Source organism: Vanacampus margaritifer, chromosome 15 (genome assembly GCF_051991255.1).
Source record: "Vanacampus margaritifer isolate UIUO_Vmar chromosome 15, RoL_Vmar_1.0, whole genome shotgun sequence".
Taxonomy (NCBI): Eukaryota; Metazoa; Chordata; class Actinopteri; order Syngnathiformes; family Syngnathidae; genus Vanacampus; species Vanacampus margaritifer.
The window spans coordinates 16,404,807-16,431,350 of record NC_135446.1 but is presented as its reverse complement, the minus strand read 5'-3'; the positions used below and the strand labels follow the sequence as shown (position 1 = coordinate 16,431,350).

Below are 26,544 nucleotides of genomic sequence, written 5' to 3'. Positions count from 1 at the left end.
TGCGGTTGAGGGAAGTGAGGCCAATTATTACACTTTTATTGTTAAAAAAAAGTATGTATTTCCGCTGCAAGGCTTTACTTTGAAATCCTAAACCGGAAGAAAGCACACTCGCTAGCTTGACGGAGCCTGCGTGTGTCTCCGCGTCTCCTCTCCTGTCGACTCTGGGCGGTTCCGTCCTGGCTGAGAGCTTCCGAGGAAGAAAGCTCAGCGACAAAAACTACCAGCGCAGACACAAACATGGCGCCGGCGTGCCCGAGCAAGAGCCGCGGTTGAGAAGTGTGGCAAGCTTAAGTCACCCACCGGCGAACTTTCACTTGGGACCGAGCGTCGAGCTAAAAGCGCGCCCGTCCGAAGTACGGAACTTGGCGAGCGGGCTAAACAGCAACTTGCTTACATGTCAACATTGTCTTCCACGGCGGTGTAAACAGCCGGTAAGTACCGACGTATTCCTATCGAGCGTCTACTTATGAGACACTTTAGCGAATGCAAGTACAGGCGAGACGACTTTTTGAGCTTCTTTAGCTACTTTCACCGTTCGACTGGAAGTGGAGACACTCAGCCACGTATCCACAAGTGCACAATTGTATTCCTTTGAATGCTGTTTATTTCCTACAATTACGTTGGCCTAGGGGCGTTTCTTGGTAGAATGGGGTCACATGCAAGAAGGACCTTGGAGCCCGACCACACTAAAAACAAGACAATAAATGGGCAAACGAAATACTTTTAAAATAACCGGTCTACCAACACTGAAAAGCAAACTTCACACCCATTGCGTAAATAACAGATAATAATTGAAATGTGCAAAACAAACGTTTATTAGAGAGGCCCCATGTGGGAGATTTCCGAACCCCGTCGTTCACCGTGACGTAACCCCACTAGTAAACAAACTTGGGAAGGCAAAACTGTAAATAGCTTTAGCCTTTTTCTCTACCGCCGTAATTTGAACGTATGACGTGTCAGTCGAAAAGAAGATATAGAATGCTGGCCGGATTTTACATTTCAATAAGTAAGTTACTTAAAAAATAGACATTCGACTCCTAGCTTCAATTTGGGGGTGTTTACATCCAAATCAGCCTCTACGTTTAGAAGTACAATACAAAAACATGCACTCTTTTATTATTATTAGGGGTGTGAATTGCCTCGTACCTGCTGATTCGATCCGTATCACGATTCATAGGTCACGATTCGATTCAATACCGATTAATCATGATATGAATCTATAAGTCGATTATTGCGATTTAAAAAAATATATATTTGAAAATACTAATCAGTAGTGATAGACAAATGAAGCGTCATGAAACACTTGTGATACTGTTTGACTCCTCTAGATGGCACTCTTGGTTTAAATGGGCTAGCTCAACAGCTAACCAGACAGACAGCCAAATGAAGCTTTATGAAGCACCTGTGATATTTTTTGACTCTTCTAGATGGCACTCTTGGTTTAAATGGACCAGCTAGCTAGCTAGCTAAACAGCTAACCAGACAGACGGACAAATGAAGCTTTATGAAGCACTTGTGATATTTTTTGACTCCTCTAGATGGCACTCTTGGTTTAAACGGGCCAGCTAGCTAGCTAGCTAGTTAGCTAAACAGCTAACCAGACAGACAGACAGACAGACAGACAAATGAAGCTTTATGAAGCACCTGTGATATTTTTTGACTCTTCTAGATGGCACTCTTGTTCTAAAGGTGCTAGCTAGCTAGCTAGCTAAACAGCTAACCAGACAGACAGACGGACAAATGAAGTTTCATGAAGCACCTGTGATATTTTTGGACTCCTCTAGATGGCAGTCTTGGTTTAAAGGTGCTAGCTAGCTAGCTAAACAGCTAACCAGACAGACAGACGGACAAATGAAGTTTCATGAAGCACCTGTGATATTTTTGGACTCCTCTAGATGGCACTCTTGGTTTAAAGGTGCTAGCTAGCTAAACAGCTAACCAGACAGACAAACGGACAGACGGACAAATGAAGTTTCATGAAGCACCTGTGATATTTTTGAACTCCTCTAGATGGCACTCTTGGTTTAAAGGTGCTAGCTAGCTAGCTAGCTAAACGGCTAACCAGACAGACAGACGGACGGACAAATGAAGTTTCATGAAGCACCTGTGATATTTTTGGACTCCTCTAGATGGCACTCTTCGTTTAAAGGTGCTAGCTAGCTAAACAGCTAACCAGACAGACAAACGGACAGACGGACAAATGAAGTTTCATGAAGCACCTGTGATATTTTTGGACTCCTCTAGATGGCACTCTTGGTTTAAAAGCTAACCTCAAGTAAGATCTTTTGTTGATTATGCCCATCAAAAATTGATGTTTAAAAATTGATTTGGCCGCATATTGAATCGATATGATATAATTGTGCACGGTAATTTCGCGATATATCGCCAAAACGATTTTTTTTAACACCCTTAATTATTATTACTATTATTATATTTAATTCAGTCATTCTAGATTGTAGACGGCAACATTATTACTAGAACTAAATTACATTTTCAATTAAAAACGGAGAATTCCCGACTAGCCGTAGTTGCAGCGACTACAGCAGAACCATTGTTTTTGTCATTGATACGTAACAGTGTCGATCATCTCTCTCGGGCCCCTTTGGATCGCGGCCCTCGCCTCTCGCCTGCATTGCCCGTCCTGTTGCAACGTCTCGTCTCCACGTTGACCTAGTTATGTGGTCGGATGCAACGGTTGGAAATATAACACCTCCGCTCCCCCCCTCCCGGCCAGCCCACCGGCCCACCTTGTGACGCCTGATTGCGTTGTGGCCTGGCAGGTGTTTGCTCTCAGGCGCATTGTACTGCTTCACATTCAAAGTGACCTCAAAGTGTCCCGCCAAAAATGACATTTCGGTGCATACCTTAGTTTTATGCACGTGCCAGAAATAGTGTTTTACAATCATTCATAAATATATTTCTAATTTCATGTTCTCTGTTGCCGAAATAGTCACACTCTCCTTTATTCTTGTCTGTTTGTTGTCATCGTGGCATTCTGATTCTTCATTGACAATCGCACCATGATTTTGCGGTTCAATAAACAATGTTCTAAATTATTATGCTATGAAAGCATTTAAAGCGGCCTGGAAGAGCTTTGCGATTTTTCTGTCCCCCTGTTTTCCTCCCACTTCCTGTTGAGCGTTGTCATGTTGGCTTAGGCGTGTCATTACCTGGAATAGCAGAGGGAGGAAGAAGCGTGCGTGTACTCTTGCATCATCAGAAAAAAGAAGAAAAAAAACGGCTTTAAGTCATCTTTTCGGTGAATGCCACATGCGTCTACATGTACCTACGGGTAAAATTTGTCGGCGGCGGTTGCCCTCATCGGACTCGATCGCCCTGAAAAAGCTCAAATGTCAGGTGGCCCGAGGAGAGGAAGTAGACGAACAACGCGGCGGCTGCCAAAGGATTTCATTTTTGGACTGCCGTCGCGTATTCAAATAAGTCAGCTGATACATGAGCGACTTTTTACTCAGCTGCTTGTTCATGTGAATAATAACGTTACGAGAAAGTAACTCTTAACTCTTGCTGGTTTAACGGTTGACCCCCGTGACCTACATCTCACACCTGTGCACCCTTTTTACACACCTGAGCTGAGTAAACACAAGCGGCATGGTGAGCGTTGCTGTGTGTTTTCGTATATTGTGTCAATTTGAGATGTCTCATCTTGGTTAGGACTCCTTGTCAATATTGAGCTCAGTTGACCCAACTGATATGGATTTTTTTGGGGTGAGGGGGTGGGGGGGTTAAGATACCGATTAGTCAGCCGACTAATTAAAAAAAATAAATAAATACAAATAGGGGTGTGAATTGCCTAGTAGCATTCGATTTGTATCACGATTCATAGGTCACAATTCGATTCGATACCGATTAATCCCGATACGAATCTATAAATTGATTATTGCGATTTTTTTTTTTTACACTCAAATTTAGAAAATACTAATCAGTAAACTTGTACATGTACACTGTAAGATTTGTATGGAAATGTATTTATTTATCTGAAAATTCAGGTTGCAGTCTGTTTTATGTTTGAACAGCACTAAAATAAAATATTAAGGCTTAATGTTCCATTAACCCTAATCGAACCCTAACCCTAAGTAAGACGTTTTGTTAAATATTCCCATAAAAAATTGATGTTTAAAAATCGATTCGGCCGCATATCGAATCGATTCAAGAATTGTGCGCTGTAATATCACGATATATTGCAGAATCAATTTTTTTCTAACACCCCTAATATATAATGAATACAATAACGTAATTACAGGCAGAGCATTTGAGTTGTTTGCCATTACATATTCCTTTCGTATTGGTTTAACTTGACAATGTAGAGGGAAAAAAAATCATCAGATTTTCGCCGATTTGAAAGAAGCTCCATCTCAATGGGGATGTGAGTGTCACTTGTAAGTGTGACGTGGTGAAATGCCACGCTCAGCTGTTGCAAGTGGACAGGCACGCTGGCTGCTTGGCTCTTTTGTGTGAAAGAGATTAGATCATAGTGGACCACCCCCCCCCCTCCCCCACACCCCCTCCCCCACACCCACACACACACACGTTAAGTAGCATGTACTGGACTTGCCCGCATCCATCGTAGCATTTACGAGCAAGTTAGGGCCAGTACCTGAAGGTCGAAGGTTTAGATTACAGCAGGGAACAATGGCCACAGCTCACCTGTTTTCTGGGTTTGGTCAGGTGACATTTGCAAGTTGAGCCATTGTGTCATTTTCAGAAAACAACGGCATAATCATAATAATAGTTCCAATAAGAATGTGACTTATCATGTTAAAGCATTCATTCATTAGCAGTCACCCAGGCTGGAGGTGGCGAGCAAATAAGGTGGAGGTGGCCGCCTCTGAATTTTGTACACAGGAAAAACCCTGGCACTATATGGTAGCAATGAACTCAACGTATTTTAAACATCCACGTAGCTCTGCCTTATATTTTTTTTGTTAGCTCAATGCTAACAAACAATTGAAAACACCATTGACGGGCTAATGAATATCATTGTCGCTGTTTTTAGAATAAGGCAGTCTCTTCATCAGTGACCAGCTAGTTATTAGGGGTGGGAATCTATGAATGTCTCACGATTCGATTCCGATTTTTGGGCCTGCGATTCGATTCAGAATCGATTTTCGATTGAGAAAGATTTTTGATTCAAAATTATTTGATTGACAATGACCTTTGCTTCAATCTATAGATGTGCAAGGAATTGTAATGATCTACTCCAGCCTGACTCGCTAATGCTAATTAGCGCGCTACCCGCGGCACTTTTATCACTCAAAAGAACGGCTTCCACACTGCAAAAAAGCAACTTTTATTGGAACAACTTGATCGTGACTTTTTCCTTCTACTCTCTTTTTTTTTTTTTTTTTTTTTTTTCGGGGAGAAAAAAACTCTAATGTGGCTACAACTTAACAGTGTATTAGACCGCATGGAACCACACTGCCCCCAAGTGGCCAAATCGCGTACAACATGAACAGCGCTCCAAATAAAGGCACACACAGACAAGGAATCGAGAATCGATATGAGAATATGAGAATCTATTTTTTTTTGGCACACCCCTACTAGTTATATTTTTTTAGTTTCAATAACAGAGTTTATATCCATTGTATTGTATTTAGTAATCCATTCAAAAAAAACATATGCAGGGTATCGAAAACGATTTCTTGAGAGTGTGTTTGTTTCAATACCACGTGGCAGTGCGGGTTGACCTTACTTCTCCTCCGTTACATTAGTTTTCCACTCAAGGGGTTGATATAAATCATGTGAAAGTGGACGGGTTCAAGAAAAAAAACAACACATTTTATTCCTCAAGGCAGCCTGGCATTGTCGGGGCTCAGTCGCCATGGCGGCGGCGATGCCTGACTATCAGGGGGTCCTCACAAAGACTCATTTGTGTGGCAAGCGGAGGGAGGCGATGACGAGCGTGTCCACGGTCACTCTGACATGGGAGTGCTCTATAGCGAAACCTCGTTTATCGCCGTTCCATAACACCGACCCCCCCGCCCCCCAGGTGAAAATCCGCCATATAATAATATCTAAAAAATATATAAATGTGTTACATTTCCCCACGTTTTGAGCACATTTAAACGGATGAAAAGTTTTAAACACATATAAACTTGATACATAAAGCAAAAGAGAATTGAACAAATTTGTAATAATGGCAAAATGATCATAATGTAACAAAAGTCCATTAACTTAATGTTAACTTCCCTCCATATATGTGCTAACAGAAATTAGCATCGACGTTACGGTCATTAACTCATTCACTGCCATTGACAGCTATAGACCTAAAAAAAAAATATTTGAACTATTTCTATTAGTTTAACATTTTTTTCCCACTTTTGTTAACAAGAGTATGAAAACCTAGAATTTTTTTTTTTTTTTACATTTAGAACAGATATAAAATTTGTGATTAATCGTGAGTTAACTAGTGAAGTCATGCGATTAATTACGATTACTCGCCTGATGCCCCTAATTATTAATAATCTTTTCTTTTTTAAAACACATTTTTTGTTTAATGTTTAATAATCTTTTCTTTTCTTTTTTTTAAAGAAAAGATGATTAAAAATTAGGGGCACCAGGCGATTAAAATTTTTAATCGTAATTAATCTCATAACTTCACTAGTTAACTCACGATTAATCACAAATTTTATATCCGTTCTAATACAATAAAAAATTCTAGGTTTTCATACTCTTGTTAACAAAAGTGGGGGAAAAATGTGAAACTAATAGAAATAGTTCAAATGAATTTTTGACGTCTATAGTCGTCAATGGCAGTGAATGAGTTAACCTGTTTTTGCTTGAATTTTTTTCACTTTCACCCACATAAGGTCCTCCAAAGCAGGTAAAGGGGATCTCCGGCCTCTTAATAGACTTTCAAACAACTGCGACTTGAACACATACAACTAGAACATCCGCTAGCTTAATGCCAAACAGGCTAACATACATTAGCATAGATTTGATGGTTTGTTTTCACTCAATTCTCTTTTTTTACAAGAGCTTTTTCCTGACATTGTTGTAAGGCGGGAACGAGGAATGTGGCGTATTCCAGGCACATTTCCAACTACCTGGACTCTCAGGCAGGGCGGGCAGCGGCACTTCAAACGAGCCATTGATTGACACGGACGGGCACGGCGCCAACTTTCAAGCTTGAATGAATAAATAATTCTGATTAGCCGCACCTAAAGAATGAAGCGCTATTTCATTTGGGCATGCTTCCTAAAACAAAGTATTAATCCAGTGCGTCATGACTTCCAGGGGTATTGAAATAGTTACTTCCTCGCTCCGTTGACTCACCACTGGAAAAAGTGAACTCTTTTCAAATGCACTGTCGAGTTGAGTTTCCAGAACTTATGGCTCAAATGTGCTGCACTGGTGCCTTTTCATTTTTATTTTCTGACCAGCCTGCTTTCCCAAGCGGGGTCGCAAGGCTTCTTTGCTTCCATAAAAAGTCACTTTTTGGCTGCAGTGTGTGTGTGTGACATGGCTATGTTTTGTAAAAGTTTCCATCACACGATGGCTGTTATGCAATATGAGATATGGAGAATCCCATCTAGCACATAAGCACAAAAAAAGGTCATATCATTTCCTGCTTTTTTTTTATATCGCAAGTTTCAGGGCCTTTCCTGGCTCAAATTGAGGCAGAGGCGGTATCATCCTGACTATGATGGGTGACAGTATCGGTGCCGATAGCGGTCTTATTTTAAGGTATCGGTACTCACGGCGGTGATCGATACCGTTCGTTTTACAATCGGGGCCAAGACATGAGAAGTTCTATGAATACAAAGTTGCCATTAACTTCATGCAATTTTAACTCATTCACCGCCGTTGACGGCTATAGACGTCAAAAACGATTTTTAACTATTTTTATTTATTTAACTTTTTTTTCCACTTTTGTTAACAAGAGTATGAAAACCTAGAATTGTTTTATTGTACATTTAGAACAGATATAACATTTGTGATTAATCATGAGTTAACTATTAAAGTCATTCGATTAATTATGATTACTAGCCTGATGTCCCTAATTATTAATAATCTTTTCTTTTTCTTTTTTAAAACACATTTTTTGTTTAATGTTTAATAATCTTTTCTTTTTTTCTAAAGAAAAGATGATTAAAAATTAGGGGCACCAGGCGATTAAAATTTTTAATCGTAATTAATCTCATAACTTCACTAGTTAACTCACGATTAATCACAAATTTTATATCTGTTCTAATACAAAAAAAAATCTAGGTTTTCATACTCTTGTTAACAAAAGTGGAAAAAATGTGAAACTAATAGAAATAGTTCAAATTAATTTTTTTTTAAATTTTTAAAATTTTAATCGCCTGAAGTCTCCAAATTTTTTATCTTTTTTAAATTTTTTTATTCACTGCCATTGACGGCTATAAACGTCAAAAATTCATTTGAACTATTTTTAATTATCTTTTTAAAAAAAATCTTCTCTTTTTTTTTCGAGCAAATAAGGTGGAGGTGGCCGCCTCTGAATTTTGTATACAGAAAAAACCCTGCTCTAAAACAAAGAAATTCTGATGTTATAATTAATGTAGAATTCGGGATGGTTGATACCACTTTTTTTTTCAGACTGAAAGCCCTGTATATTCCAATATGGCATTTTTCCTTTAAGTTACATGAAATTAACAGCACTTTTCTATTCTTCTAATTTCTAGTTCCTGATCGTAAAACAGCTCCACCCGCCGCTGTTGCAAGAACCGACACCTTCACATAAGTAAATGATAATAAATAACCGATGCGTGATATTGGTACTCACCTAAAAGCTTGCTTTCAATATTAGCTCATAACAAATTCCTAGTGTGTTTACATTCTTGCCCCCCCCCCCCCCCCCAAAAAAAAGAGATTCAGATTCTGTTAGAAGTGCAAAGGCATATATTTTTCTAACAATATGATACCATTCCTTTAGCTTAATCAGAATTCCAAGTTAAAAAATCCTATGAAAAGTTTTCTATGTGGCATATTTCCAAATTCCCCAAAGACACATTTCTGGAAATGTACAGAAAATGTTCACGCAAAGTGAAGTCACAAATCGTTTGTCTAAATAACATAATTGTAATTTTTTGTTGTAAAACAACAATTTACCTCGATTTAACCTTTGCGGATTATGCTGTTGTTTTATAGATTTTGTAAGTCTTTGTACAAAATGACTGAGAGTAACGAAATGTCTATTCCTTATTCAGGCGCACGTCCAGCCATGATCGAGGACAAAGGTCACCGCGTAACCGACTACTTTGTGGTGGCCGGACTGACGGACAAGTCGGCGCCTCTGGAGCACGACCTTTCCGAGGCTAAGTCCAGCGGGCCCAAAGGCCCCATCACCGACCTGGCCATCATCAACAGGTCTGCGGGCGAGGCGGTGCCCGAGGGCTTCACCTGCATCGACAGCACCCACAGCGGCCAGCCGGCCAACCTCAACCACGGCAGCCTCAAGAGCCCCGAGCTCTTCCTGTGCTACAAACGGAGTCGTGGGAAGCCGCCGCTCATTGATGTCGGGTACTTAAACTCAAGTTTTTAGAGTTAATGAAAACTAAGGAAATAGCTGCAGCTAATTCGTGAATGAAATAAAAATGAACAAACACACTCTAAAACTCGAGCTAATTAATTCTGGAGAACCCAAGAACCCTTTTCTTCTTTGGAAAATTATGAATTATACATTAAATGACTGCTATAAATTAACTGAACACCAAAATATGTTTTTTCAATTTTAACCCTTTTTTTTAACTAGCTCAGAGTTGCTAATTTATCAAAATATATATATATATAAAACATACTCCTAGGCATTCTGCAACATGATATGAAATAGATTAACAAAAAAAACACAGTTTTACCATCTGATGGTTTGCTGAGAAGATGGTTTTGTTTGGATTGATTTCCAGCTCAACAAAACAGCCATCTTGTCACCACCACTCTGGCTCATGTAAGTGCAATATTCCTCCACTAGAGGGCCCCATGCAGGGGTCAGAAGTGGCACTCTGGACTTTTGAAGTTAAATTTGTAAAAAAAAAAATAAAAAAAAAAGTTCTTTGTTATTTGAGTAGCAGAATTTATAGGGGCCAAATTTGACCCCGTGGGTTCTCCAGGGTTAAATTTCAAAAACAAAAGTCAAAACTTATAATGAAAAATCCCCAAACTATGATAACGCCCGCTGATGTTTTCCCGTCACGTCAGCGTCCTGTACGAGGGCAAAGAGCGCCTGATCCAGGGCTGCGAGGTCATCCAGGCCACGCCCTACGGCCGCTGCGCCAACGTCAACAACAGCTCGGCCAACTCGCAGCGCATCTTCGTCACTTTCCGCCGCGCCCCGCCCGTCCGGCCCCAGAACTCCCTGGCGGTGACGGACATCTGCGTCATCGTGACCAGCAAGGGCGAGACGCCGCCGCATACCTTCTGCAAGGTGGACAAGAACCTCAACTGCGGCATGGTGGGTCACCGCTGTTGAAAAATGTCAAACGGGACAAAATGTAATCAAGTAAAAAAAAAATTTTTTTATTTTTGTCCTTTAGTGGGGCTCAAGTGTCTTTCTGTGTTATAAGAAATCAGTATCGGCGTCCATTTCTATCACGTACAAAGCTGGTGAGTCAAAGCCACACACCAGTTCACAAACATCCGTCATTGTTGGTCCACGCTTGCCTGCGCTTTGGCATCATGCTTCGTCTTTTTCCTCAGGTCTCATATTTCGCTACCCGGAGGAGGATTACGAGTCTTTCCCCCTGTCGGAGTCGGTTCCCCTCTTCTGCTTGCCCATGGGAGCCAAGATCGAATGTTGGGCGCCAAACACCCGAGACCCTCTACCTGTCTTCTCTACATTTGTGTTGACCATCGGCTCTGGGGAAAAGGTGAGAGACATTGATTCCTTTTTTTCTTTTACAGTTTCTCACAAAAGTGAGTAAGTACACTTCTTTTTTTTTTCTTTTTTTTCAGTATTGTTCATTCGGTAATTTTACCGATTTGGCATGTCATCATCATTGCTCTCCTTTTTAAATTTTTTTAATTTTTTTTAAAAAAAAATTTGTATGTGGGTGATTATGTGTATGTGCGTGCGAGTGTGTGTGTAAGTACACTTCTGACAAATGACACCTTGCAGTCCCGTAATCTGGGATCCGACGATTAAAACATGCTGGGAAAAAATTCTGAAATTGTCCCTTATAACTGGACAGATTACAGTAGTATAAAGTGGTCAGTGCCACAGCCATGTCTAAACCGCCGGCAACAAAAGTGACTACACCCCTGAGTGTAAATTTTCGACTTGGTTTTCCCATCCACGACTTGTACTGTACTGTGTGTTGAATTTGGTCTTCATATTCACGGACGTGCGCGTCGCACTCAGGTGTACGGTTCGGCCATCCAGTTCTACGAGCCGTACTCGGTGGACCTGCTGAGTGAGAAGCAGAAGATCCACCTGGGCCTGCTCACCAGCGTGGAAAAGAAGATGATCCCCAACCGTCACTTGAACGCCAATAAATGCATCTGCCTGCTCTCCCGCTGGCCCTTCTTTGAGTCCTTCCGCAAATTCCTGATGTTCCTCTACAAGCTGTCCGTCTCGGGCCCGCACCCGCTGCCAATTGAAAAGTGAGCTTTTCATTAAAAACAAACAAACTCAACACACTTTGACATTGCATTCTGTGTAGTCACTGTCATATCCCCCCCCCCTTGTGTCCACAGGCACATTTCACACTTCATGCACAACGTGTCCTTCCCTTCACCACAAAGGCCTCGAATCCTCGTCCAAGTGAGCTGTTCTTTATCCTCACATCGATCCGACTTTCCAAGCAGTGTACCTGCTTTTGACCGATCGCCTCTGTTTTGTCTTGAAGCTCTCTGCACATGACACCTTGATGCTCTCCCAGCCTGTTTCTACACCGTTACCCCTCAGGTAAGTCTGGAAACTTTTTTGAAAATAAATAAACCCTGTTATTTCCCTAAGTACAGTAAAACATTTGCTCAAAATATGTCATGGTTCCAGGCCACTCTGATGCAGTAATCGGGTTTAACTATTCACAAATTCTTTGAAGTTTTTTCCCCCCCTTTGGAATCGATCCACAACTATTCGCTAATTTATTTATTGCAATTAATTAATTAATTTATTTATTTATTTTTAGCAATCCAGTGTCATTGCAGCGATAAATCTGTGTTTTCCCTCAGACATTCATGCAACTTTTAGGAGCTTCTTTACTCTCCGAACCTTTAACAACTTGCAAAGAAATCAGTTCCTCAAGTCATAGATGAAAAGCCCTAAGAGTCTACAGAACGAAGCTTTGGCTGTTCCTGACCCGGTGACCTCTCTCTGTGCTCTGCTCTTCCTCATCACCAGCGGTGCGGATTATGGCACCCTCTTGATGAATCTCGGATCTGAAAACTGTGCTACATTGCTGCACTTTGTGCTGCTGGAGAACAAGATTCTGCTGCACTCGCTCAGGCCGGCGGTGCTCACCGGCGTGGCGGAGGCTGTGGTGGCGGTGGGTAGCTAGGCTAAAGATAGCCATATGTATTGTTTGGAAGAAATATAATCCAAACAAGCTTTTACTTGGGGCTATTATTACATGTACACAGTTGGCCCTTAATGTACTTTATTACCAGTATATAATTTTAACAAGAAATTGAATTTGGTCATTTGGAAAATTTAAAATGGTGACAACCAATTATAAATGATATTGCTCATTTTAGCGAACAAATTTTAGGAAAAACATGAAGTAGACTGAATTTAATTTGCTTTAGTGGGCCGCACAAAAATATTTTTTAAATTCATTTTAATATTTGGTTAGTCAACCAAATTGATCCCATGTCTCTCCTCAGATGATCTTCCCCTTCCAGTGGCAGTGTCCCTACATCCCCCTGTGCCCGCTCTCCCTGGCAGGGGTCCTCAACGCCCCATGTCCTTTTATCGTGGGCGTCGACTCCCGCTACTTCGACCTTTACGACCCGCCGCCAGATGTCGTCTGCGTAGACCTGGACACCAACACCATCTACTTGTGCGTCGCAGCTTCTTTTGACTCCCATTTCTCTTTCTCCAAAAAAGCGCATCGTGCACATATATCTGTTCCTGGTGACTTCCAGGTCTGACGAGAAGAAGCACAACAACTGGAAGAACCTCCCGAAGAAGCCCTGCAAGAGCTTGGTCAACTCCCTGAGCAACTTGCACCGCCAGCTGGCGACAGGTACAAATAGAACACGGTTGAACCAAAATACAATCAAAAATGTCTTTGGCTCTCCTCTGTCTTAGTTTCAGTCCGTCAAACGGCGCAGACGGACTCTGCGGTGGACATGACACCCATCGAGGCCGACTTCACCTGGCACAAGAAGAAGACCGCCCTGGAGATGGAGATCCAGGAGGCCTTCCTGCGCTTCATGGCCTCCATTTTGAAAGGCTACCGCTCCTACCTCAAGCCCATCACGCAGGCTCCGTCTGAGAAGGCCACGGCTGCCGACTCCCTGTACGATCTGCAAGGTAAACAAATGTCTTAAATGTTGAAAAACAAATTGTTATAAAATATTGCCATTTCTGAAGAAATTGTGTGTGAATGGGGAAAAAAAACGGACATCTATAGAATGATATTGAATGCTATTGAAACGTGAAATTGTATTGGTGAAAATGTCCAATATATGGTGAAAGAATGAATTTAATGTACCGAAAGATATGGAATGTTGAAGGATATTGAATAATACTGAAAAATGGAATGATGATGATATTGATTTTTTTTAAATGCGGTCATTTTCCACATGCTGAAAAATAGTTTCTAGTGCAAATTGAATGAGCAGAACATTAAGAAATTTGAACAAAAATTATGTGAATTTTTGTTGAATCGTGGTAATGGAAATTTTGGGTAAAAAATATGGATTGTGGGACCCCTGTGGAAAAAAAAAAAGTAAGAATAAAATATAATCAAATGAATCCAATGAATGGCTAATGTAGGAACGTTCCTTGCTGCTCTCTGCTTCAACCTGCTGACCAACGTAACCTTCATCAACATATTTCGACCATCCTCTCTTATAGTCCAAGCTGAGCAGAAAATCATCACACAGCTTTCTTTCCTCCTTGCAGGTTTTCTCAAAAGCAGAGACCGTGCTCACCAGAAGTTCTACTCTCAGCTCACCAAGACCCAAATATTTATCCGCTTCATCGAAGAATGCACTTTTGTCAGCGATAAAGACACCGGTTTGGCATTTTTTGACGACTGCGTTGAGAAGGTGACTGTAAGACCTCAATCAGTGTGTTCTGCTTTTTTTTTCCACTCTTTTTCTGATCCGTCTTTCTACACAAAAACCTTTACGTTGTGATTGTTTTCAAAACTCAATTACTGTGGTCTGATGGGTGGCTAAGGAAGTTTTCTCTGATCCATTCTGTTTCTTTTACTGTCTTTCTACCTCCTGCAGCTCTTTCCCTTGTATAAAATCACCGACAAGGGCACCAAGGTAATTTCCTATGCTGGATTCAAATATTTTTCTCTCGTTAATACTGTAAATAAACTTATCATTTGGCATTCACGCTCCTGCTTCTCTTTCCCTAATTCCTAATGACAATGAATAATTTTTTGGGGGGTTTAATCTGGAGCAACATTTTCAAAAGTTGGCATTTCGTATTGAGGTCGAGGGAGAATTGTCGGAGGACGCCAGACTGTTGGAGCTGGACGAGTCGCAGAAGAGCGAGCACACCGTCTTCGTGATGCCTCCCGAGCCGCCGGCTAAGGACGGGGACGAGCCGCACCCTAAATATACGTGAGACATACTTTTGAACTGCATCACTCAAACACCTTGAAGCCGAAATGTTCAAGTGGTTCCTTTTGTCAGCTGCAACTTTGTGAAGGAAACAAAAACACAGCGGCTCCTTTTGGTTTTGTTCGCAGTGGACTCCCAAAAATTAAAAAGAAAAATGATACAAATATTATTCTAGAATAATAAAAGTGAAGAATGAGGTGAATAAAGCAGCAAAATGTGAGAGAGAAAGAGAGCGAGGTCAAAAAAGTCAGTGTTTGCCATTTCAAGTTACATAACACACAGATCCTTCTGCCTTCAGGCAATTAAGTAGGCACATAATCAGAAAACCAGATTTCTCAAATACACACATTTTACGTGCAATGTATTTATTTACCTGTTAGCTTTTTGCTTCAATGTTTCAATCTGTCAATCAGATAATAATATTTACAGACGCTCCCCACCTTACGAACGAGTTACGTTCCGGACGATCGTTCGTAAGGTGAATTTGTTCGTAAGTTGCTTCAGTGCTATATTTTGTATTATAATTTATGTTTAAAGCCTATATAAGTATATTGAAGGTTTATATAAGTATGTTTAAGGCTTGTGCAAGTAACCTGCATTGGTTTGTACTGAAAAAAACTTTTAATAAAATGGAGAGAATACGTACAGTACTGTACTGTACTACGTATGTTAGAGAGAGAGAGCGAAAGACACACACACAGTATGTACATGTACGTAATAAGATAAATAAAATGAAGTTTAACTTACTTTTGGAAGATGTACTCTATGCTTAAGGAGATGATGGAGGAGGAGGAAGAGGAGGATTTTATATCATGAGAGATTCTTCGTCGTCGCTGGAATCGGCTTCAAAAGTTATTTCCTGCTTCATGGGGACCGGCGTTTTCTTCCTCCTCCTCCTCGCCACGTTGCTCAGCCTCCAATGAGCTCTCACAGCGCCAATCGTCGGTATTAGCGGCGGAAAGAAGCACTAACGCGCAATACAAAAATCTAACTTACAGCATTTCTTTCCAAACATTTTTCGACATACTGTACGCGCAGAAATGTTCGTATGTACCGTTGTTCGCAACTCGAATGTTCGTAAGTAGGGGAGCGTCTATAACAAATAACACATAGGGACTAACCATCAGTATCAAATTGTGACCAAAAAAAAAACGGATACACTAAAAACAGCAGAGGCCCTAGAATTGAACCCTGTGGAACACCATATCTTCCGTTATACACGTGAATTTATATTGCACATATTCATCCGACCATTTTTTTTTTTGCTTGACTGAGTTAGCATGAGGGGGTTACAATAATAAAGAAATGACATGACGTGCCATCACATCAGTCATAAGTCGACATGTCATCATGAATCATATAACTTCCCGCGCATTATGTTGGCCCTCCAGTTACAAAGGTTTCCCCTGGCTGAAGATGGAGCTATTTGACCGTCCCAGGGAGTTACGGCCCGCAATCAGCAGCAGAGCAGCGGGCGCCAGCCTTTCCAGCAGCCCCGCACTACTGGCAAAGCGGACCAAGCAGGTGTATTCAACATTCCCGGTCCCGCTCCTCATCCCTCCCTCTCACCTGTGCTGTTAAAACTAACAGTGTTGTGCTCGAACCCCACCAGGAGATCAAGCTGGCATACAAAATGGCCAAGCGCTTCTACAGCGACCCTCAGCTGTGGGCCCGCTATCTGTTCAGTCACTGTTACAGCCTGTGGTTCATCTGCCTGCCAGCCGCCGTCCGCCTGGCCAAGTCCAAAAGCCGCGCCATGCAGCAGGCCTACAATGTCCTCTTGAAAATGAGGACGACTGAGGTGGAGGTGTTGGATGAGGTTCGTATCGTACCGTAGCTTTGGGGTACGTCACATAATTTGCTGTCAGCTTTTATGTGGTATCATTTAAAGATATCCTTTCCTTTCTTTTCCTTCTCAGGTGTGTTACAGAGTAGTTATGCAGCTCTGCGGCGTTTGGGGTCTTCCCGTCATGGCCGTGCGCGTTCTGGTTGAGATGAAGAAAGCCGGCGTTCATCCCAACGCCATCACATACGGATATTACAACAAGGTCTCGTGAGATATCGCTCGCTTGTTAAAACTAAGCAGACGCCGCACAAACGCTCCAAAGTCTAAGCGTGTGCGTTTTTTTTCCCCCCCGCAGGCAGCCTTAGAGAGCCCGTGGCCCAGCCGGAACCGCAGCGGCCTCTTTATGTGGACCAAGCTTCGCAATGTGCTGCGCGGGGTCGCTCAGTTCAAGCAGGCACTGAACCAATCTTCATCCAGAAAGAAACCCACAGTGGCAAACGCAGGTGGGTTGGGTCTGCGATAAGTCCCCAGTAAAGGTCCTCGGACCAAATTAGCACAATTGTTCTGATTAACACTAGAAGGCGCGTCATCGGACCGCTTGAGTCACTGCAGCGCCGACAGCTCGGGGGACGTGAACATGGAGGAACATCTGTTTGCTCGGAGCCAGCACGAAGGAGATGCCGGGCACAAGAAAGGTCAAATGAGTCAAACTTCCGTCATAAAACCGGGTGGCATTTAATAAAGTAGGAATCCTTTGTTACAAATGTTTATTTCCACCAACCACAGGTAGACACTCCGATCAGGGCTACGGCTCCAAGGACGAGCTGCATCAAGAGATTGCTGACCAGTCGCACTCGGTGAACCCTCCTACTGAGGAGAGAAGGAAAGGCAGAACGCAGCAGAACGGTATTTAACGAGTTTTTTTTTTTTTTTTTTTAATCAAATATTTTTTTTAAAGCACATTTGATCACAAAGTAGTCTTAATCAAAAAATCTATTCTCATACCATTGAAACTGGCTTGGAATATTTCTGTTGCATGTATGGCAAAAGTTGGTTAAATGGACCTTCTGCCCTCTAGTGGAAGAGATTTGAATTGTTCTGCCTGGCACACACATTTTGGCATTGGTAGATGAGCAATACATTACATGTAGTAATTACTGTCAGTAATTTTCCGACCAATTAAAGCCTGCAGCTTATCGAGTAACGCGATTGAACTGTTGCACAGTGTGCAGGGTCGTGCAACATGTTCTTATGAGTGGCTTTTGTGGCTATTCAAAATGTTAACTGCTGATGAACAACTTCGCGGATGTAAATGCGAATCGCAAATGCTGTCCTTTCATAAGAATGAAAACAAGAAGAACACAACGGGTTGCACCGACCGATAGTGACATTGGATAATTTGTTGTGGCATACCAGATGTCCTCACTTGTAAATTTCCTTTTTTTTTTTTTAACTAGTGCAGTGAGTTGTAAATTTCTAATAAAAAGAGCCTGTAGTTCGTTTCATATTTTGTCCAAAGTTATAGTTGACGAAAATGTACAAAATAACTAAGACTAAAATTGAAAAAATATTTTCCTTAACTAAGTAAGATAAAAAATAAAATAAAATAACATCAAAATATAATTATAGTGAAAATGTCCTTTGTTTCCATCTTTGTTATTATCATGCATGAGCTTTTGGTGTTAATTTCACATTATTTATGTAATTATTTTGGTATTGCTGTTCAGTACAGAAGGAAGGTTATTAGTTTATTTTATTATGTAATAGTGACTTTTTTTCAAATCTTGCACTCAACAAATACTCTCTCTCTTTCTCTCTGTATATATGTATATATATATATAAAATTAAAAAACTCAACTCAACTAAAACAGCATTTTTGAAAATAAATAAATAAAAGCGAACAAACTTGCTCAAAAAACGAACTGACTTAAAAACAAAAACAAAGTCAAAAGGAAATACAAACAAACTATAATGAAATAAATCAAATACTATTTTCTGTCTGATGCGTTGGTGGATTTATATTTTAAACTAGGAGGTGACATTTCTGGATCAGTGGACAGCGCCGTGGCGGTGGCAGAACCTCCCAGTCCCATCGACGCACACGCGCCTGTCCCCAGTATTGTGAAATTGTCCACTGGGAGCTTTGACGCTGGCAACGAATCAGGTAAGAGGGAAGATGGGGGGGCTTGAGGTTGAACCAAGAAATGACAATAAATATTCACGTTCCGCAGTTAAAGGAAAGCTGTTCCGACGGCACAGCAAGGCAGATGACGTGTCTCTTCCCGATGACGACGCCTCGCCCAAAGCTGGCCGTGCGGCCGATCAGCCGCACAAGCAGCGGAAGAAAGCCTTTGCCCAGCGCAGCAGAAGTTTCAGCGCTGAAACACGGGCCGGGATGCTCTCGGAGAAAGGCGTCGACCACATGGCCGGCCAGCTCGGCGCCGACGCCCGCATCCTGGCCGCGGCGCTTTCCACTGGACAGGCTGCAAACAGCCCCGCCGGTGCTTCCAAAGCTCTTTTTCAGGACTTGGAGGAAGAACCTGAAGACTTTCAGGGCCTGGTTTTAGGGACGCTAACGGCAGAGGAAGAGAAAGATGTGGATGAGTATGAAGGAACGACCGAGAAGCCGGAAAGGAAACGGAGCGAAGCAAATGAGGAGGAGTCTGGAGTGCGGCCCGTGAACCTGGAGAGGGCGGACGTAGAAGTGGGCGCGGATCCGCTTTCCCTCCTGGTGTCAGAGGGCCAAGAGTCCACCTCCGTAAATAGCCAAGAGCCCCCACGCTCCGTACCCCCCGTGGTGTCTCGCAACTTAGCGGAGGAAATCGAAATGTACATGAGCCTGCGAAGCCCCCTGGGCGCCAAATCCACCAGCATGGAACTCAAGCAAGCGCAGGGCGACTCCACCGACGGTCCGCAGTCCAAACCGTCTCTGGAACGGAGGTCCAGCCTTCCCGCGCCTCCGCCACAAACTCCGACGGATTCGCCGGCCGACACCCCCAAACGCAGCCCCGCCGCCGTCACTCGCTCCAAAACATTTGCCGCAAAGACCAAACCGCCCGTCAAAAGGACCGCCAGCCCGGCCGTACGGTCGTCTTCCCTGGCGCCGCTTATCAAGTCCTCCCAGGGGGGCTCGCTGGGCTCGGTCATCAACTCCATTTCAGCCATCAAGATGGACAACTTGTTGTCGGGGCCTAAAATTGACGTGTTCAAGTCTGGAATGAAGCAGGCGGCTAACGTAGCCAGCAAAATGTGGGTGGCCGTCGCCACCGCTTACTCGTACTCGGACGATGAGGTGAGGATCTTTAGGGGTCAATATTTTAGGGGTCAATGCACACCCATGCTGGAAAGACAACTACCATTATGTACACCTGTTATATTGCGGACCCCCATGATGACATGTCAAATCGGTAAAATTACCAAATAAGAGAAAGAAAAAATTTCAAAATTAAAAAAATAATAATAATAATAATAATTTAAAAAAATAAAAAATTAAAAAATAATATATATTTTTTAAATAAAATAAAATAAATAAAATAAAAAATATTGCGGACCCCCAAACTTTGGCTTCTTCCGGTTCTTTCGTCCTTAATCGAATCTCATCTTCCTGCAGGAAGAACAAGGTCAAAGCGGAGGAGGCTTCCCCGCCAGCCTGGATGAACACATGTTGACCGGGCCCGATGTGGAGAACGGCCCGGAGAGAGGCGCCAACCCGGGTTTGGTGGCCAACGGCCTGAACCAGAGCTGCACCAGCATCGGCAGCAGCAGCGGCAGCAGCGACACGGGCCGAGGGACGCAGCACACACGTAGGCGGCAACTCAAACGGAAGCCTTCAATGGCTTTCTGCACTATGGTGGAGCAAATAAATGATGCAATTAGAAAAATTTCCGCGGAAATTTTGAATGGGACTGCTGACTCTTGCAAGGTGGAAAGACGCATGTAGTACTTGTAGCAATAGTAGTAGTAGTATAGTAGTAGCAAGTACTTGTAGTAGTAATAGTAAGAAGTAGTACTTGTACTCGTAGTAGTAGTAGTACTTGTAGTTGTAGTAATTTTAGTAGTAGTCAAATGGCCAAGATGGCCGCCGCCCTGGGCGAGCGGAGTGGCGAGAATCCTGTGCGTACCTAATCAATTGGCCAAGATGGCCGCCCGTACATAGGCCAAGCCTTGAGTACACCAAGACAAAAATGGGATGAGTTGAGCTCAACAGTAAGAGAGATGATTGGCTGAGGCAGTTGCTATGCAGAAGTGAGAGACCAGGCAGTATAGCTAAAAAAAAGCACTATTTAAATAGCAGTCCATTCCATTGCCTTTAAAAAATAATAATAATAATGTGTTTTTGCAACTATGACTTTTAAGACATGAAAATAATTTGTAATGACAATGAAGAATTACATTTTAGTGTGCATCTTGCCAATAAAAGACGATCTCATACATATCTCGCGATACGGGGTGCATTATGATTCAAGGACTCATTTTAAAGTGAAATGATTTCATGACACATCTTTTATAGCAAAACTGATTTTGAACTTGAACCAATTTGTAAATTCCAACTAGGCTAAGTTTTATTTTAATTTTTTTGCAGATGCAACCCCTGGGCGAGCGGGCAGAGCTCCCGACTCTGAGCAAGGCTCTTCGCACCACGCCTCCTCCTCCAGCATCTTCCAGAACTACGCGCTGGAGGTGAAAAGCGGAAACGAGCCGCTTCCCATCTCCCTCGCGCACGCTCGTTTCACATTTGATGATTGTCTTCCCCCAACAGGTGCTGATGTCCAGCTGCTCGCAGTGTCGCTCTTGCGAAGCGCTGGTGTACGATGAGGAGATCATGTCGGGATGGACGGCCAACGATTCCAACCTCAACACAAATTGTCCTTTCTGTCGCGCGGCCTTCCTTCCCTTGCTGCACATTGAGTTTCATGACTTGCGCGCTATGACCGGGTATGAATGTGTGACGTGCATCCCAAATTGGAATGCAGTTATTTGTAGCCGCTCTTTTGTTCAGGTTCTACATGAATCCCAGCGCTTCTGGAGACAGTATTCACAGTTCCAGCGGTGGACAACCAACAGCGTCAAGTGACGTGAAGACACAAGACCACGTCGGTTTTCCTGTGGAGGAACCAAGAGAGACTCTGGCTCACAGTCCCGGAACACATAAGAGGTAATTAATTAATTTTATATGTCCTCTGTTATTTACTAAATTTAACCATTGTCAACTTTCTCCCGTTGTGTTTGCAGTCTGGTTCCAGAGCCGGCGCAATCCGACCCACTTGGTCTATTGGAGCACCAAGCGTCAGCAAGAAGAAGCAGCGGCGGCACGTCGCTGACACGCAGCAACAGCATTGGCGGCCCGCTACAGAACCTGGACTCCCCACTGCGACCCGGTCACGGCGTCTCCACCACCAGCCTCCCCGGCAGCCTGCACGAGGTGTCGGTCGGTACCAAAAAAATGTCTCCAAAGCTTCTCCTAACATGTCTTGTAGTACCTGCTGCTAAACTGCACTGTGATCGACCAACAGGATGGAATGGCGGCCAAAAAGCCGAACCCCAAGCCCGTGACCGTGCCGTACCTAAGCCCCTTGGTGCTGCGCAAGGAACTGGAGACTCTTCTGGAGAATGAGGGAGACCAGGTAAGACCGAGTTTCCAAACGGGTCATATATGATTATTTTTTGCATCATCATTCCCATTGAATGGAAATGCCATTAACCATGTGCAGCCTTCCCCCAAAAAAACAAAAAAATTTGAAATCAGTTTTTTTTATTAGAAAAATAGCAAAAATTAGAAAAATAGTGCTTTAAGTGTTAATTTTTTTTCACTTTCCCTATTATTTTAATTGATATTAAACACAATTGTTCATTACTATATAATTTCAAAGTATAGTATTTATTCAACTACCATAAACTCAACTTTAAATATAACTTAAAAGAACATCCAGAAAATAAAATTTTAGGAACTTCCTACTATTTTATTCCTACTGAGAAATAAAATAAAAATACATTTGAAATAATAGAAAAGCAAAAAAAAAAATACAAATTAAAAGTAAAAAAAACTTGGCCAATTAGGGGGGGGGGTACTATTAACTCATTCACTCCCAGCCATTTTCACTGACGCAACCCCCTTTGCTCCTGGCTGTTTTACTGGATTTTGACTGATTTTGCAAGGTCCACAGAATTTTGTGCTCTATTGCTATAAAAACATGGAACCTACCAAAAGAAATATTGGAGTCTCTGCTTTCATCAAGAAAAAAAAACATGTTTCCATTTTGCAGCAATTAGCATTAGAATATAGTTACATTTTATCATTATTCCCAAATCTGTTTAAAACACTGAAAAAAAGAGCCTCTTTGCAACATGGCCTTAGTTGATCTCTTATACTCTGCTGCCACCTGCTGGATGTTTTTGTAATAACTACCATTGCTTTAAGTGTTCACTTCAGTTCAGAGGCTGCATCAAAGCCGTCTGTATGCTATAGCATGAAAAACAAAACATGTATAAATACGTTTTTGGGACCATGACAATATTTAAAATAGAACTTTTTTATATGTGTTTGGGAGCAAATAAGTTAATACAACTTGTGTTTCACAGATTAGGACGAATATATGGCCGAGAATATTGTTATATTATAAGTGAAGGTAAATCCCTCCCGTGATGTCGAATGCTAATTTTTGCTAGCTGGTTAAAAGGGTTTTCCATTGAGTGATAGCATTAAGCTGGCAATGTACCTAAAACAATTGGATTTAGATATAAAATGTATTAAATATAAAATGTGTGTATTTTCTTTTTGTTGTGTGTTTATTAGTTTTATATGGTGACGACAGAAGAACAAATTAAATCATGATTAAAATTCAATTAAAATGGAGATGTGACCTTGCTGCTTTGTCCTAACAGGTGATTTACACCCACAAGTTCCTCAGTCAGCATCCCATCATCTTCTGGAACCTCGTGTGGTATTTCCGCCGCTTGGACCTGCCCAGTCACCTACCCGGCCTCATCCTGACCTCCGAACACTGCAACAACGGCATGCAGGTTGGACGCTCTCTCGGGGTCGTTGTGCTTTTCGTCTTTTTTTCCTGTGAGGCGTTCAAGTGCGTTTGTGTGCGTAGTTGCCGCTGACGTCGCTGTCCCAGGACAGTAAGCAAGTATACATCCAGATCCTGTGGGACAACATCAACCTCCACCAAGAGGCCGGAGATCCCCTTTACCAGCTTTGGAGGACCTTATGTGGGTGAAAGTGAAAAAAAAAAAAGTGAATTTAAGCAAAAACAGGTTAACTCATTCACTGCCATTGACGGCTATAGACGTCAAAAATTCATTTGAACTATTTCTATTAGTTTAACATTTTTCCCCACTTTTGTTAACAAGAGTATGAAAACCTAGATTTTTTTTATTGTATTAGAACAGATATAAAATTTGTGATTAATCGTGAGTTAACTAGTAAAGTCATGCAATTAATTACAATAAAAAAATGTAATTGCCTGACGCCCCTAATTTTTAATAATCTTTTCCTTACAAAAAAAAAGGATTGTTAAAAATAAAAAAGAAAATATTTAAAAAGAAAACATTAAAAATTAGGGGCTTCAGGCAATTAAAATTTGTAATCATAATTAATCACATGACTTCACTAGTTAACTCACGATTAATCACAAATGTTAGATCTGTTCTAAATGTACAAAAAAAAAACAATTCTAGATTTTCATACTCTTGTTAACAAAAATGGAAACATGTTAAACTAATAAGAAATAGTTCAAATGAATTTTGACGTCTAAAGCCGTCAATGGCAGTTAATGAGTTAACAGGGAAAAGAATAGCAATGTCAACAACAAGCATATTTGGCTTTATTTTGGTTCTTATTAGTGGAAAAGAAGGGTACATTGGGGCCGACGGATCACCAGGAGATCCGCACGCTCCTCAACACCATCGTCCGCAACATCCAGACCAACGACGTCTACGGCCCCATCAACCTGCTGATCCGAGAGCTCAAACACCGTCCGGAAGGCGTCAAGCGGCAGAGGTAAACCCCTTCTCACTTTTATGTCCATGACTTGTCGTCTCATTTTGCCCATTCCTTCTCAGGAGTATTTACAGAGAAATTTTATTCCTCTCCCTTGTGGCGTTGGGACGAGAGAACATCGACGTGGGTGAGTGGATGCGGCATCTTTTTTTTTTTTTTCTTTTTTTTTTTCTATCTACTTACATTGTTCTAATTAGGACTTTTGGTTTGCTGTGTCCGCAGAGGCTTTTGACAGGGAGTACCACCTGGCCTATGAAGAGCTTAGCGCAGAGCAGCTCAAGTCTCTGCACCACATGGATCGGCCGCCCAGTGCCAACGTCCAGTGCTGCCTCAAATGTTTCGGCACCCCGTTCATCTAAACGCTTTTGACAAGTGGGTGTTTATGGAAAGCAGTTTGGAGATTTATTCTATGTCCTTGATATCCATCTTAACGTACTAGTGTGCTTTTTTTCCTCACTAGTAAGACAATTCAGTGCACAAGGAAAGTTATGTTATGCTTGATCTCAAAGATATGGAATAAATGCTCAATCGGCTTTCTGTAGGTGTCAGATAGTGAACTGGAAACGCCTTGACGGTACTTCGTCCGCTGAGGATGCAATACCGAGCAGTGCCTGTTAGTGGCACTGTTTCTCTGCTGACAGATTATTCACTGGGCAGAACGTGACCGATTTGTGCGTGTTGGTTATCTAGACGTTGACTGTTCTTAGTGCACTTTCTAAAAAAATATATATAAAAAAAGCAGTTGCTCACATTAAGATGGAGCTCCAGAAATGACATGGGGGCAAAAAAGAAGAAATTGTGGCCACAATATCCATAAAATGTGTGAACAAAATGCATCCATGAAATACATGTACATGGCAAAACTGTCCATTATGGAGCCACACTTACTCATACGTTAGCAATATGTTTGCATTTATGTTGTAGCCACAAATTAGGATTTCATGCTAAAAAAAAATAGCATTTTGTGTGCAATTTACAGCAATATGTGTTCACAAATTAGGATTTCGTGCTGACGAGTTATCTTTTTGCGCGCACGTTATAGCAATTTTTTTCCCCTCCACTTTCACATCTGGGGCTCTGTAAGTTCACTTGTCATGTGTGTGTATATATGAAAACATATTTTGATGTGGGGCACGTGTCTGCCTTTCCGGTTTGTTTGATCACGTCTTAATGCATTTTCAAGCCCCTGTTGGATGAGTAAATCCACGTCGACTTGTAAAAAGAGGCAGACAATCGCTAATTAAAAGTCACAAGTGTTTTCCCGGTAACACATTGATTCGCACGTGCTATTCCCTGCCCCGTATTTGACGCGTAGCCTTTTTACGCTTGCCACACTCTTTTGATGGCAACATTAGTAAAGTGTTTTGGGGTGGGGGGGGGGCTGTTTTAGTACTGCTGATTTCTCAATTTAAAAACATTCCACGCCACGTGTGCTGCGATGGAGAAGGAGCACGGACATAACCGAACACATTCCATTTTCTAAACTGATCGAGCCGTAGTGAAGATCAGGCGACGTCACCTCGGAGTCTTAACTCAAAAAAAGAGTTTCTCTATTTATTTTTGTATTATTGACATATGAATTGCAGTCATTCTAGTTACTTTTTTTTAATGACTAATAAGCATTTTAATGCTGAATGAGAGATTGAAACCTGTACTGATTTGTCATACATGATCTCTCACCGTCCTGTGGTAAGGAATTGAATGTCTACATAGAAATATGCTGCAATAAACAAGTATGTGACAGACTGAAAGCAAATGTGTTTTTATTGGGAACCATGAAATTGTATTTGTTTCTCTTGGAGGCACCGCTTCCAGTAAGTGTGGGTTGTTGGACAAAAAAAATGTCCAATCAGATTTCATCCTCTGTGTTGCCATGTCAAACTAATCTGCCCAGTTTTTAGTAGTGCTGGCCCATTTTACGTAAACTGTATTGGCAATGGGACCGTTTCTTTAATCAATTGGGTTTGATTGGTAAGATCAAAACTTGTTACAGTCAAGTTTGACTCAGCATCACTTGGTGAGTATGATT

General features: G+C 41.9%; 1 protein-coding gene across 4 annotated transcripts; it reads left to right on the top strand.

Moving 5' to 3' along the window:
- Nucleotides 1-124: 124 nt before the first annotated feature.
- On the top strand, nt 125-26,260 carry dennd4c (DENN/MADD domain containing 4C). Of its 4 annotated transcripts, none has more exons than XM_077543890.1 (34): nt 125-431; nt 9,192-9,504; nt 10,180-10,432; nt 10,515-10,584; nt 10,678-10,847; nt 11,339-11,580; nt 11,674-11,740; nt 11,826-11,884; nt 12,323-12,467; nt 12,805-12,980; nt 13,066-13,166; nt 13,232-13,456; nt 14,051-14,196; nt 14,383-14,421; nt 14,594-14,724; nt 16,116-16,248; nt 16,337-16,543; nt 16,644-16,772; nt 16,866-17,013; nt 17,092-17,205; nt 17,297-17,416; nt 18,543-18,674; nt 18,742-19,802; nt 20,121-20,313; nt 21,093-21,190; nt 21,270-21,445; nt 21,510-21,665; nt 21,743-21,938; nt 22,024-22,134; nt 23,393-23,530; nt 23,608-23,725; nt 24,359-24,515; nt 24,578-24,642; nt 24,738-26,260. In XM_077543890.1, the coding sequence occupies exons 2-34, from the start codon at nt 9,206-9,208 to the stop codon at nt 24,872-24,874; spliced, it is 5,712 nt and encodes a 1,903-aa protein (XP_077400016.1). In that variant the 5' UTR covers nt 125-431; nt 9,192-9,205; the 3' UTR covers nt 24,875-26,260. The 4 variants fall into 4 exon arrangements, with proteins under 4 accessions (XP_077400016.1, XP_077400017.1, XP_077400015.1 ...); XM_077543891.1 differs by having other exon boundaries at nt 17,089-17,205; nt 21,743-21,932; XM_077543889.1 differs by having other exon boundaries at nt 17,089-17,205.
- Nucleotides 26,261-26,544: the final 284 nt, after the last annotated feature.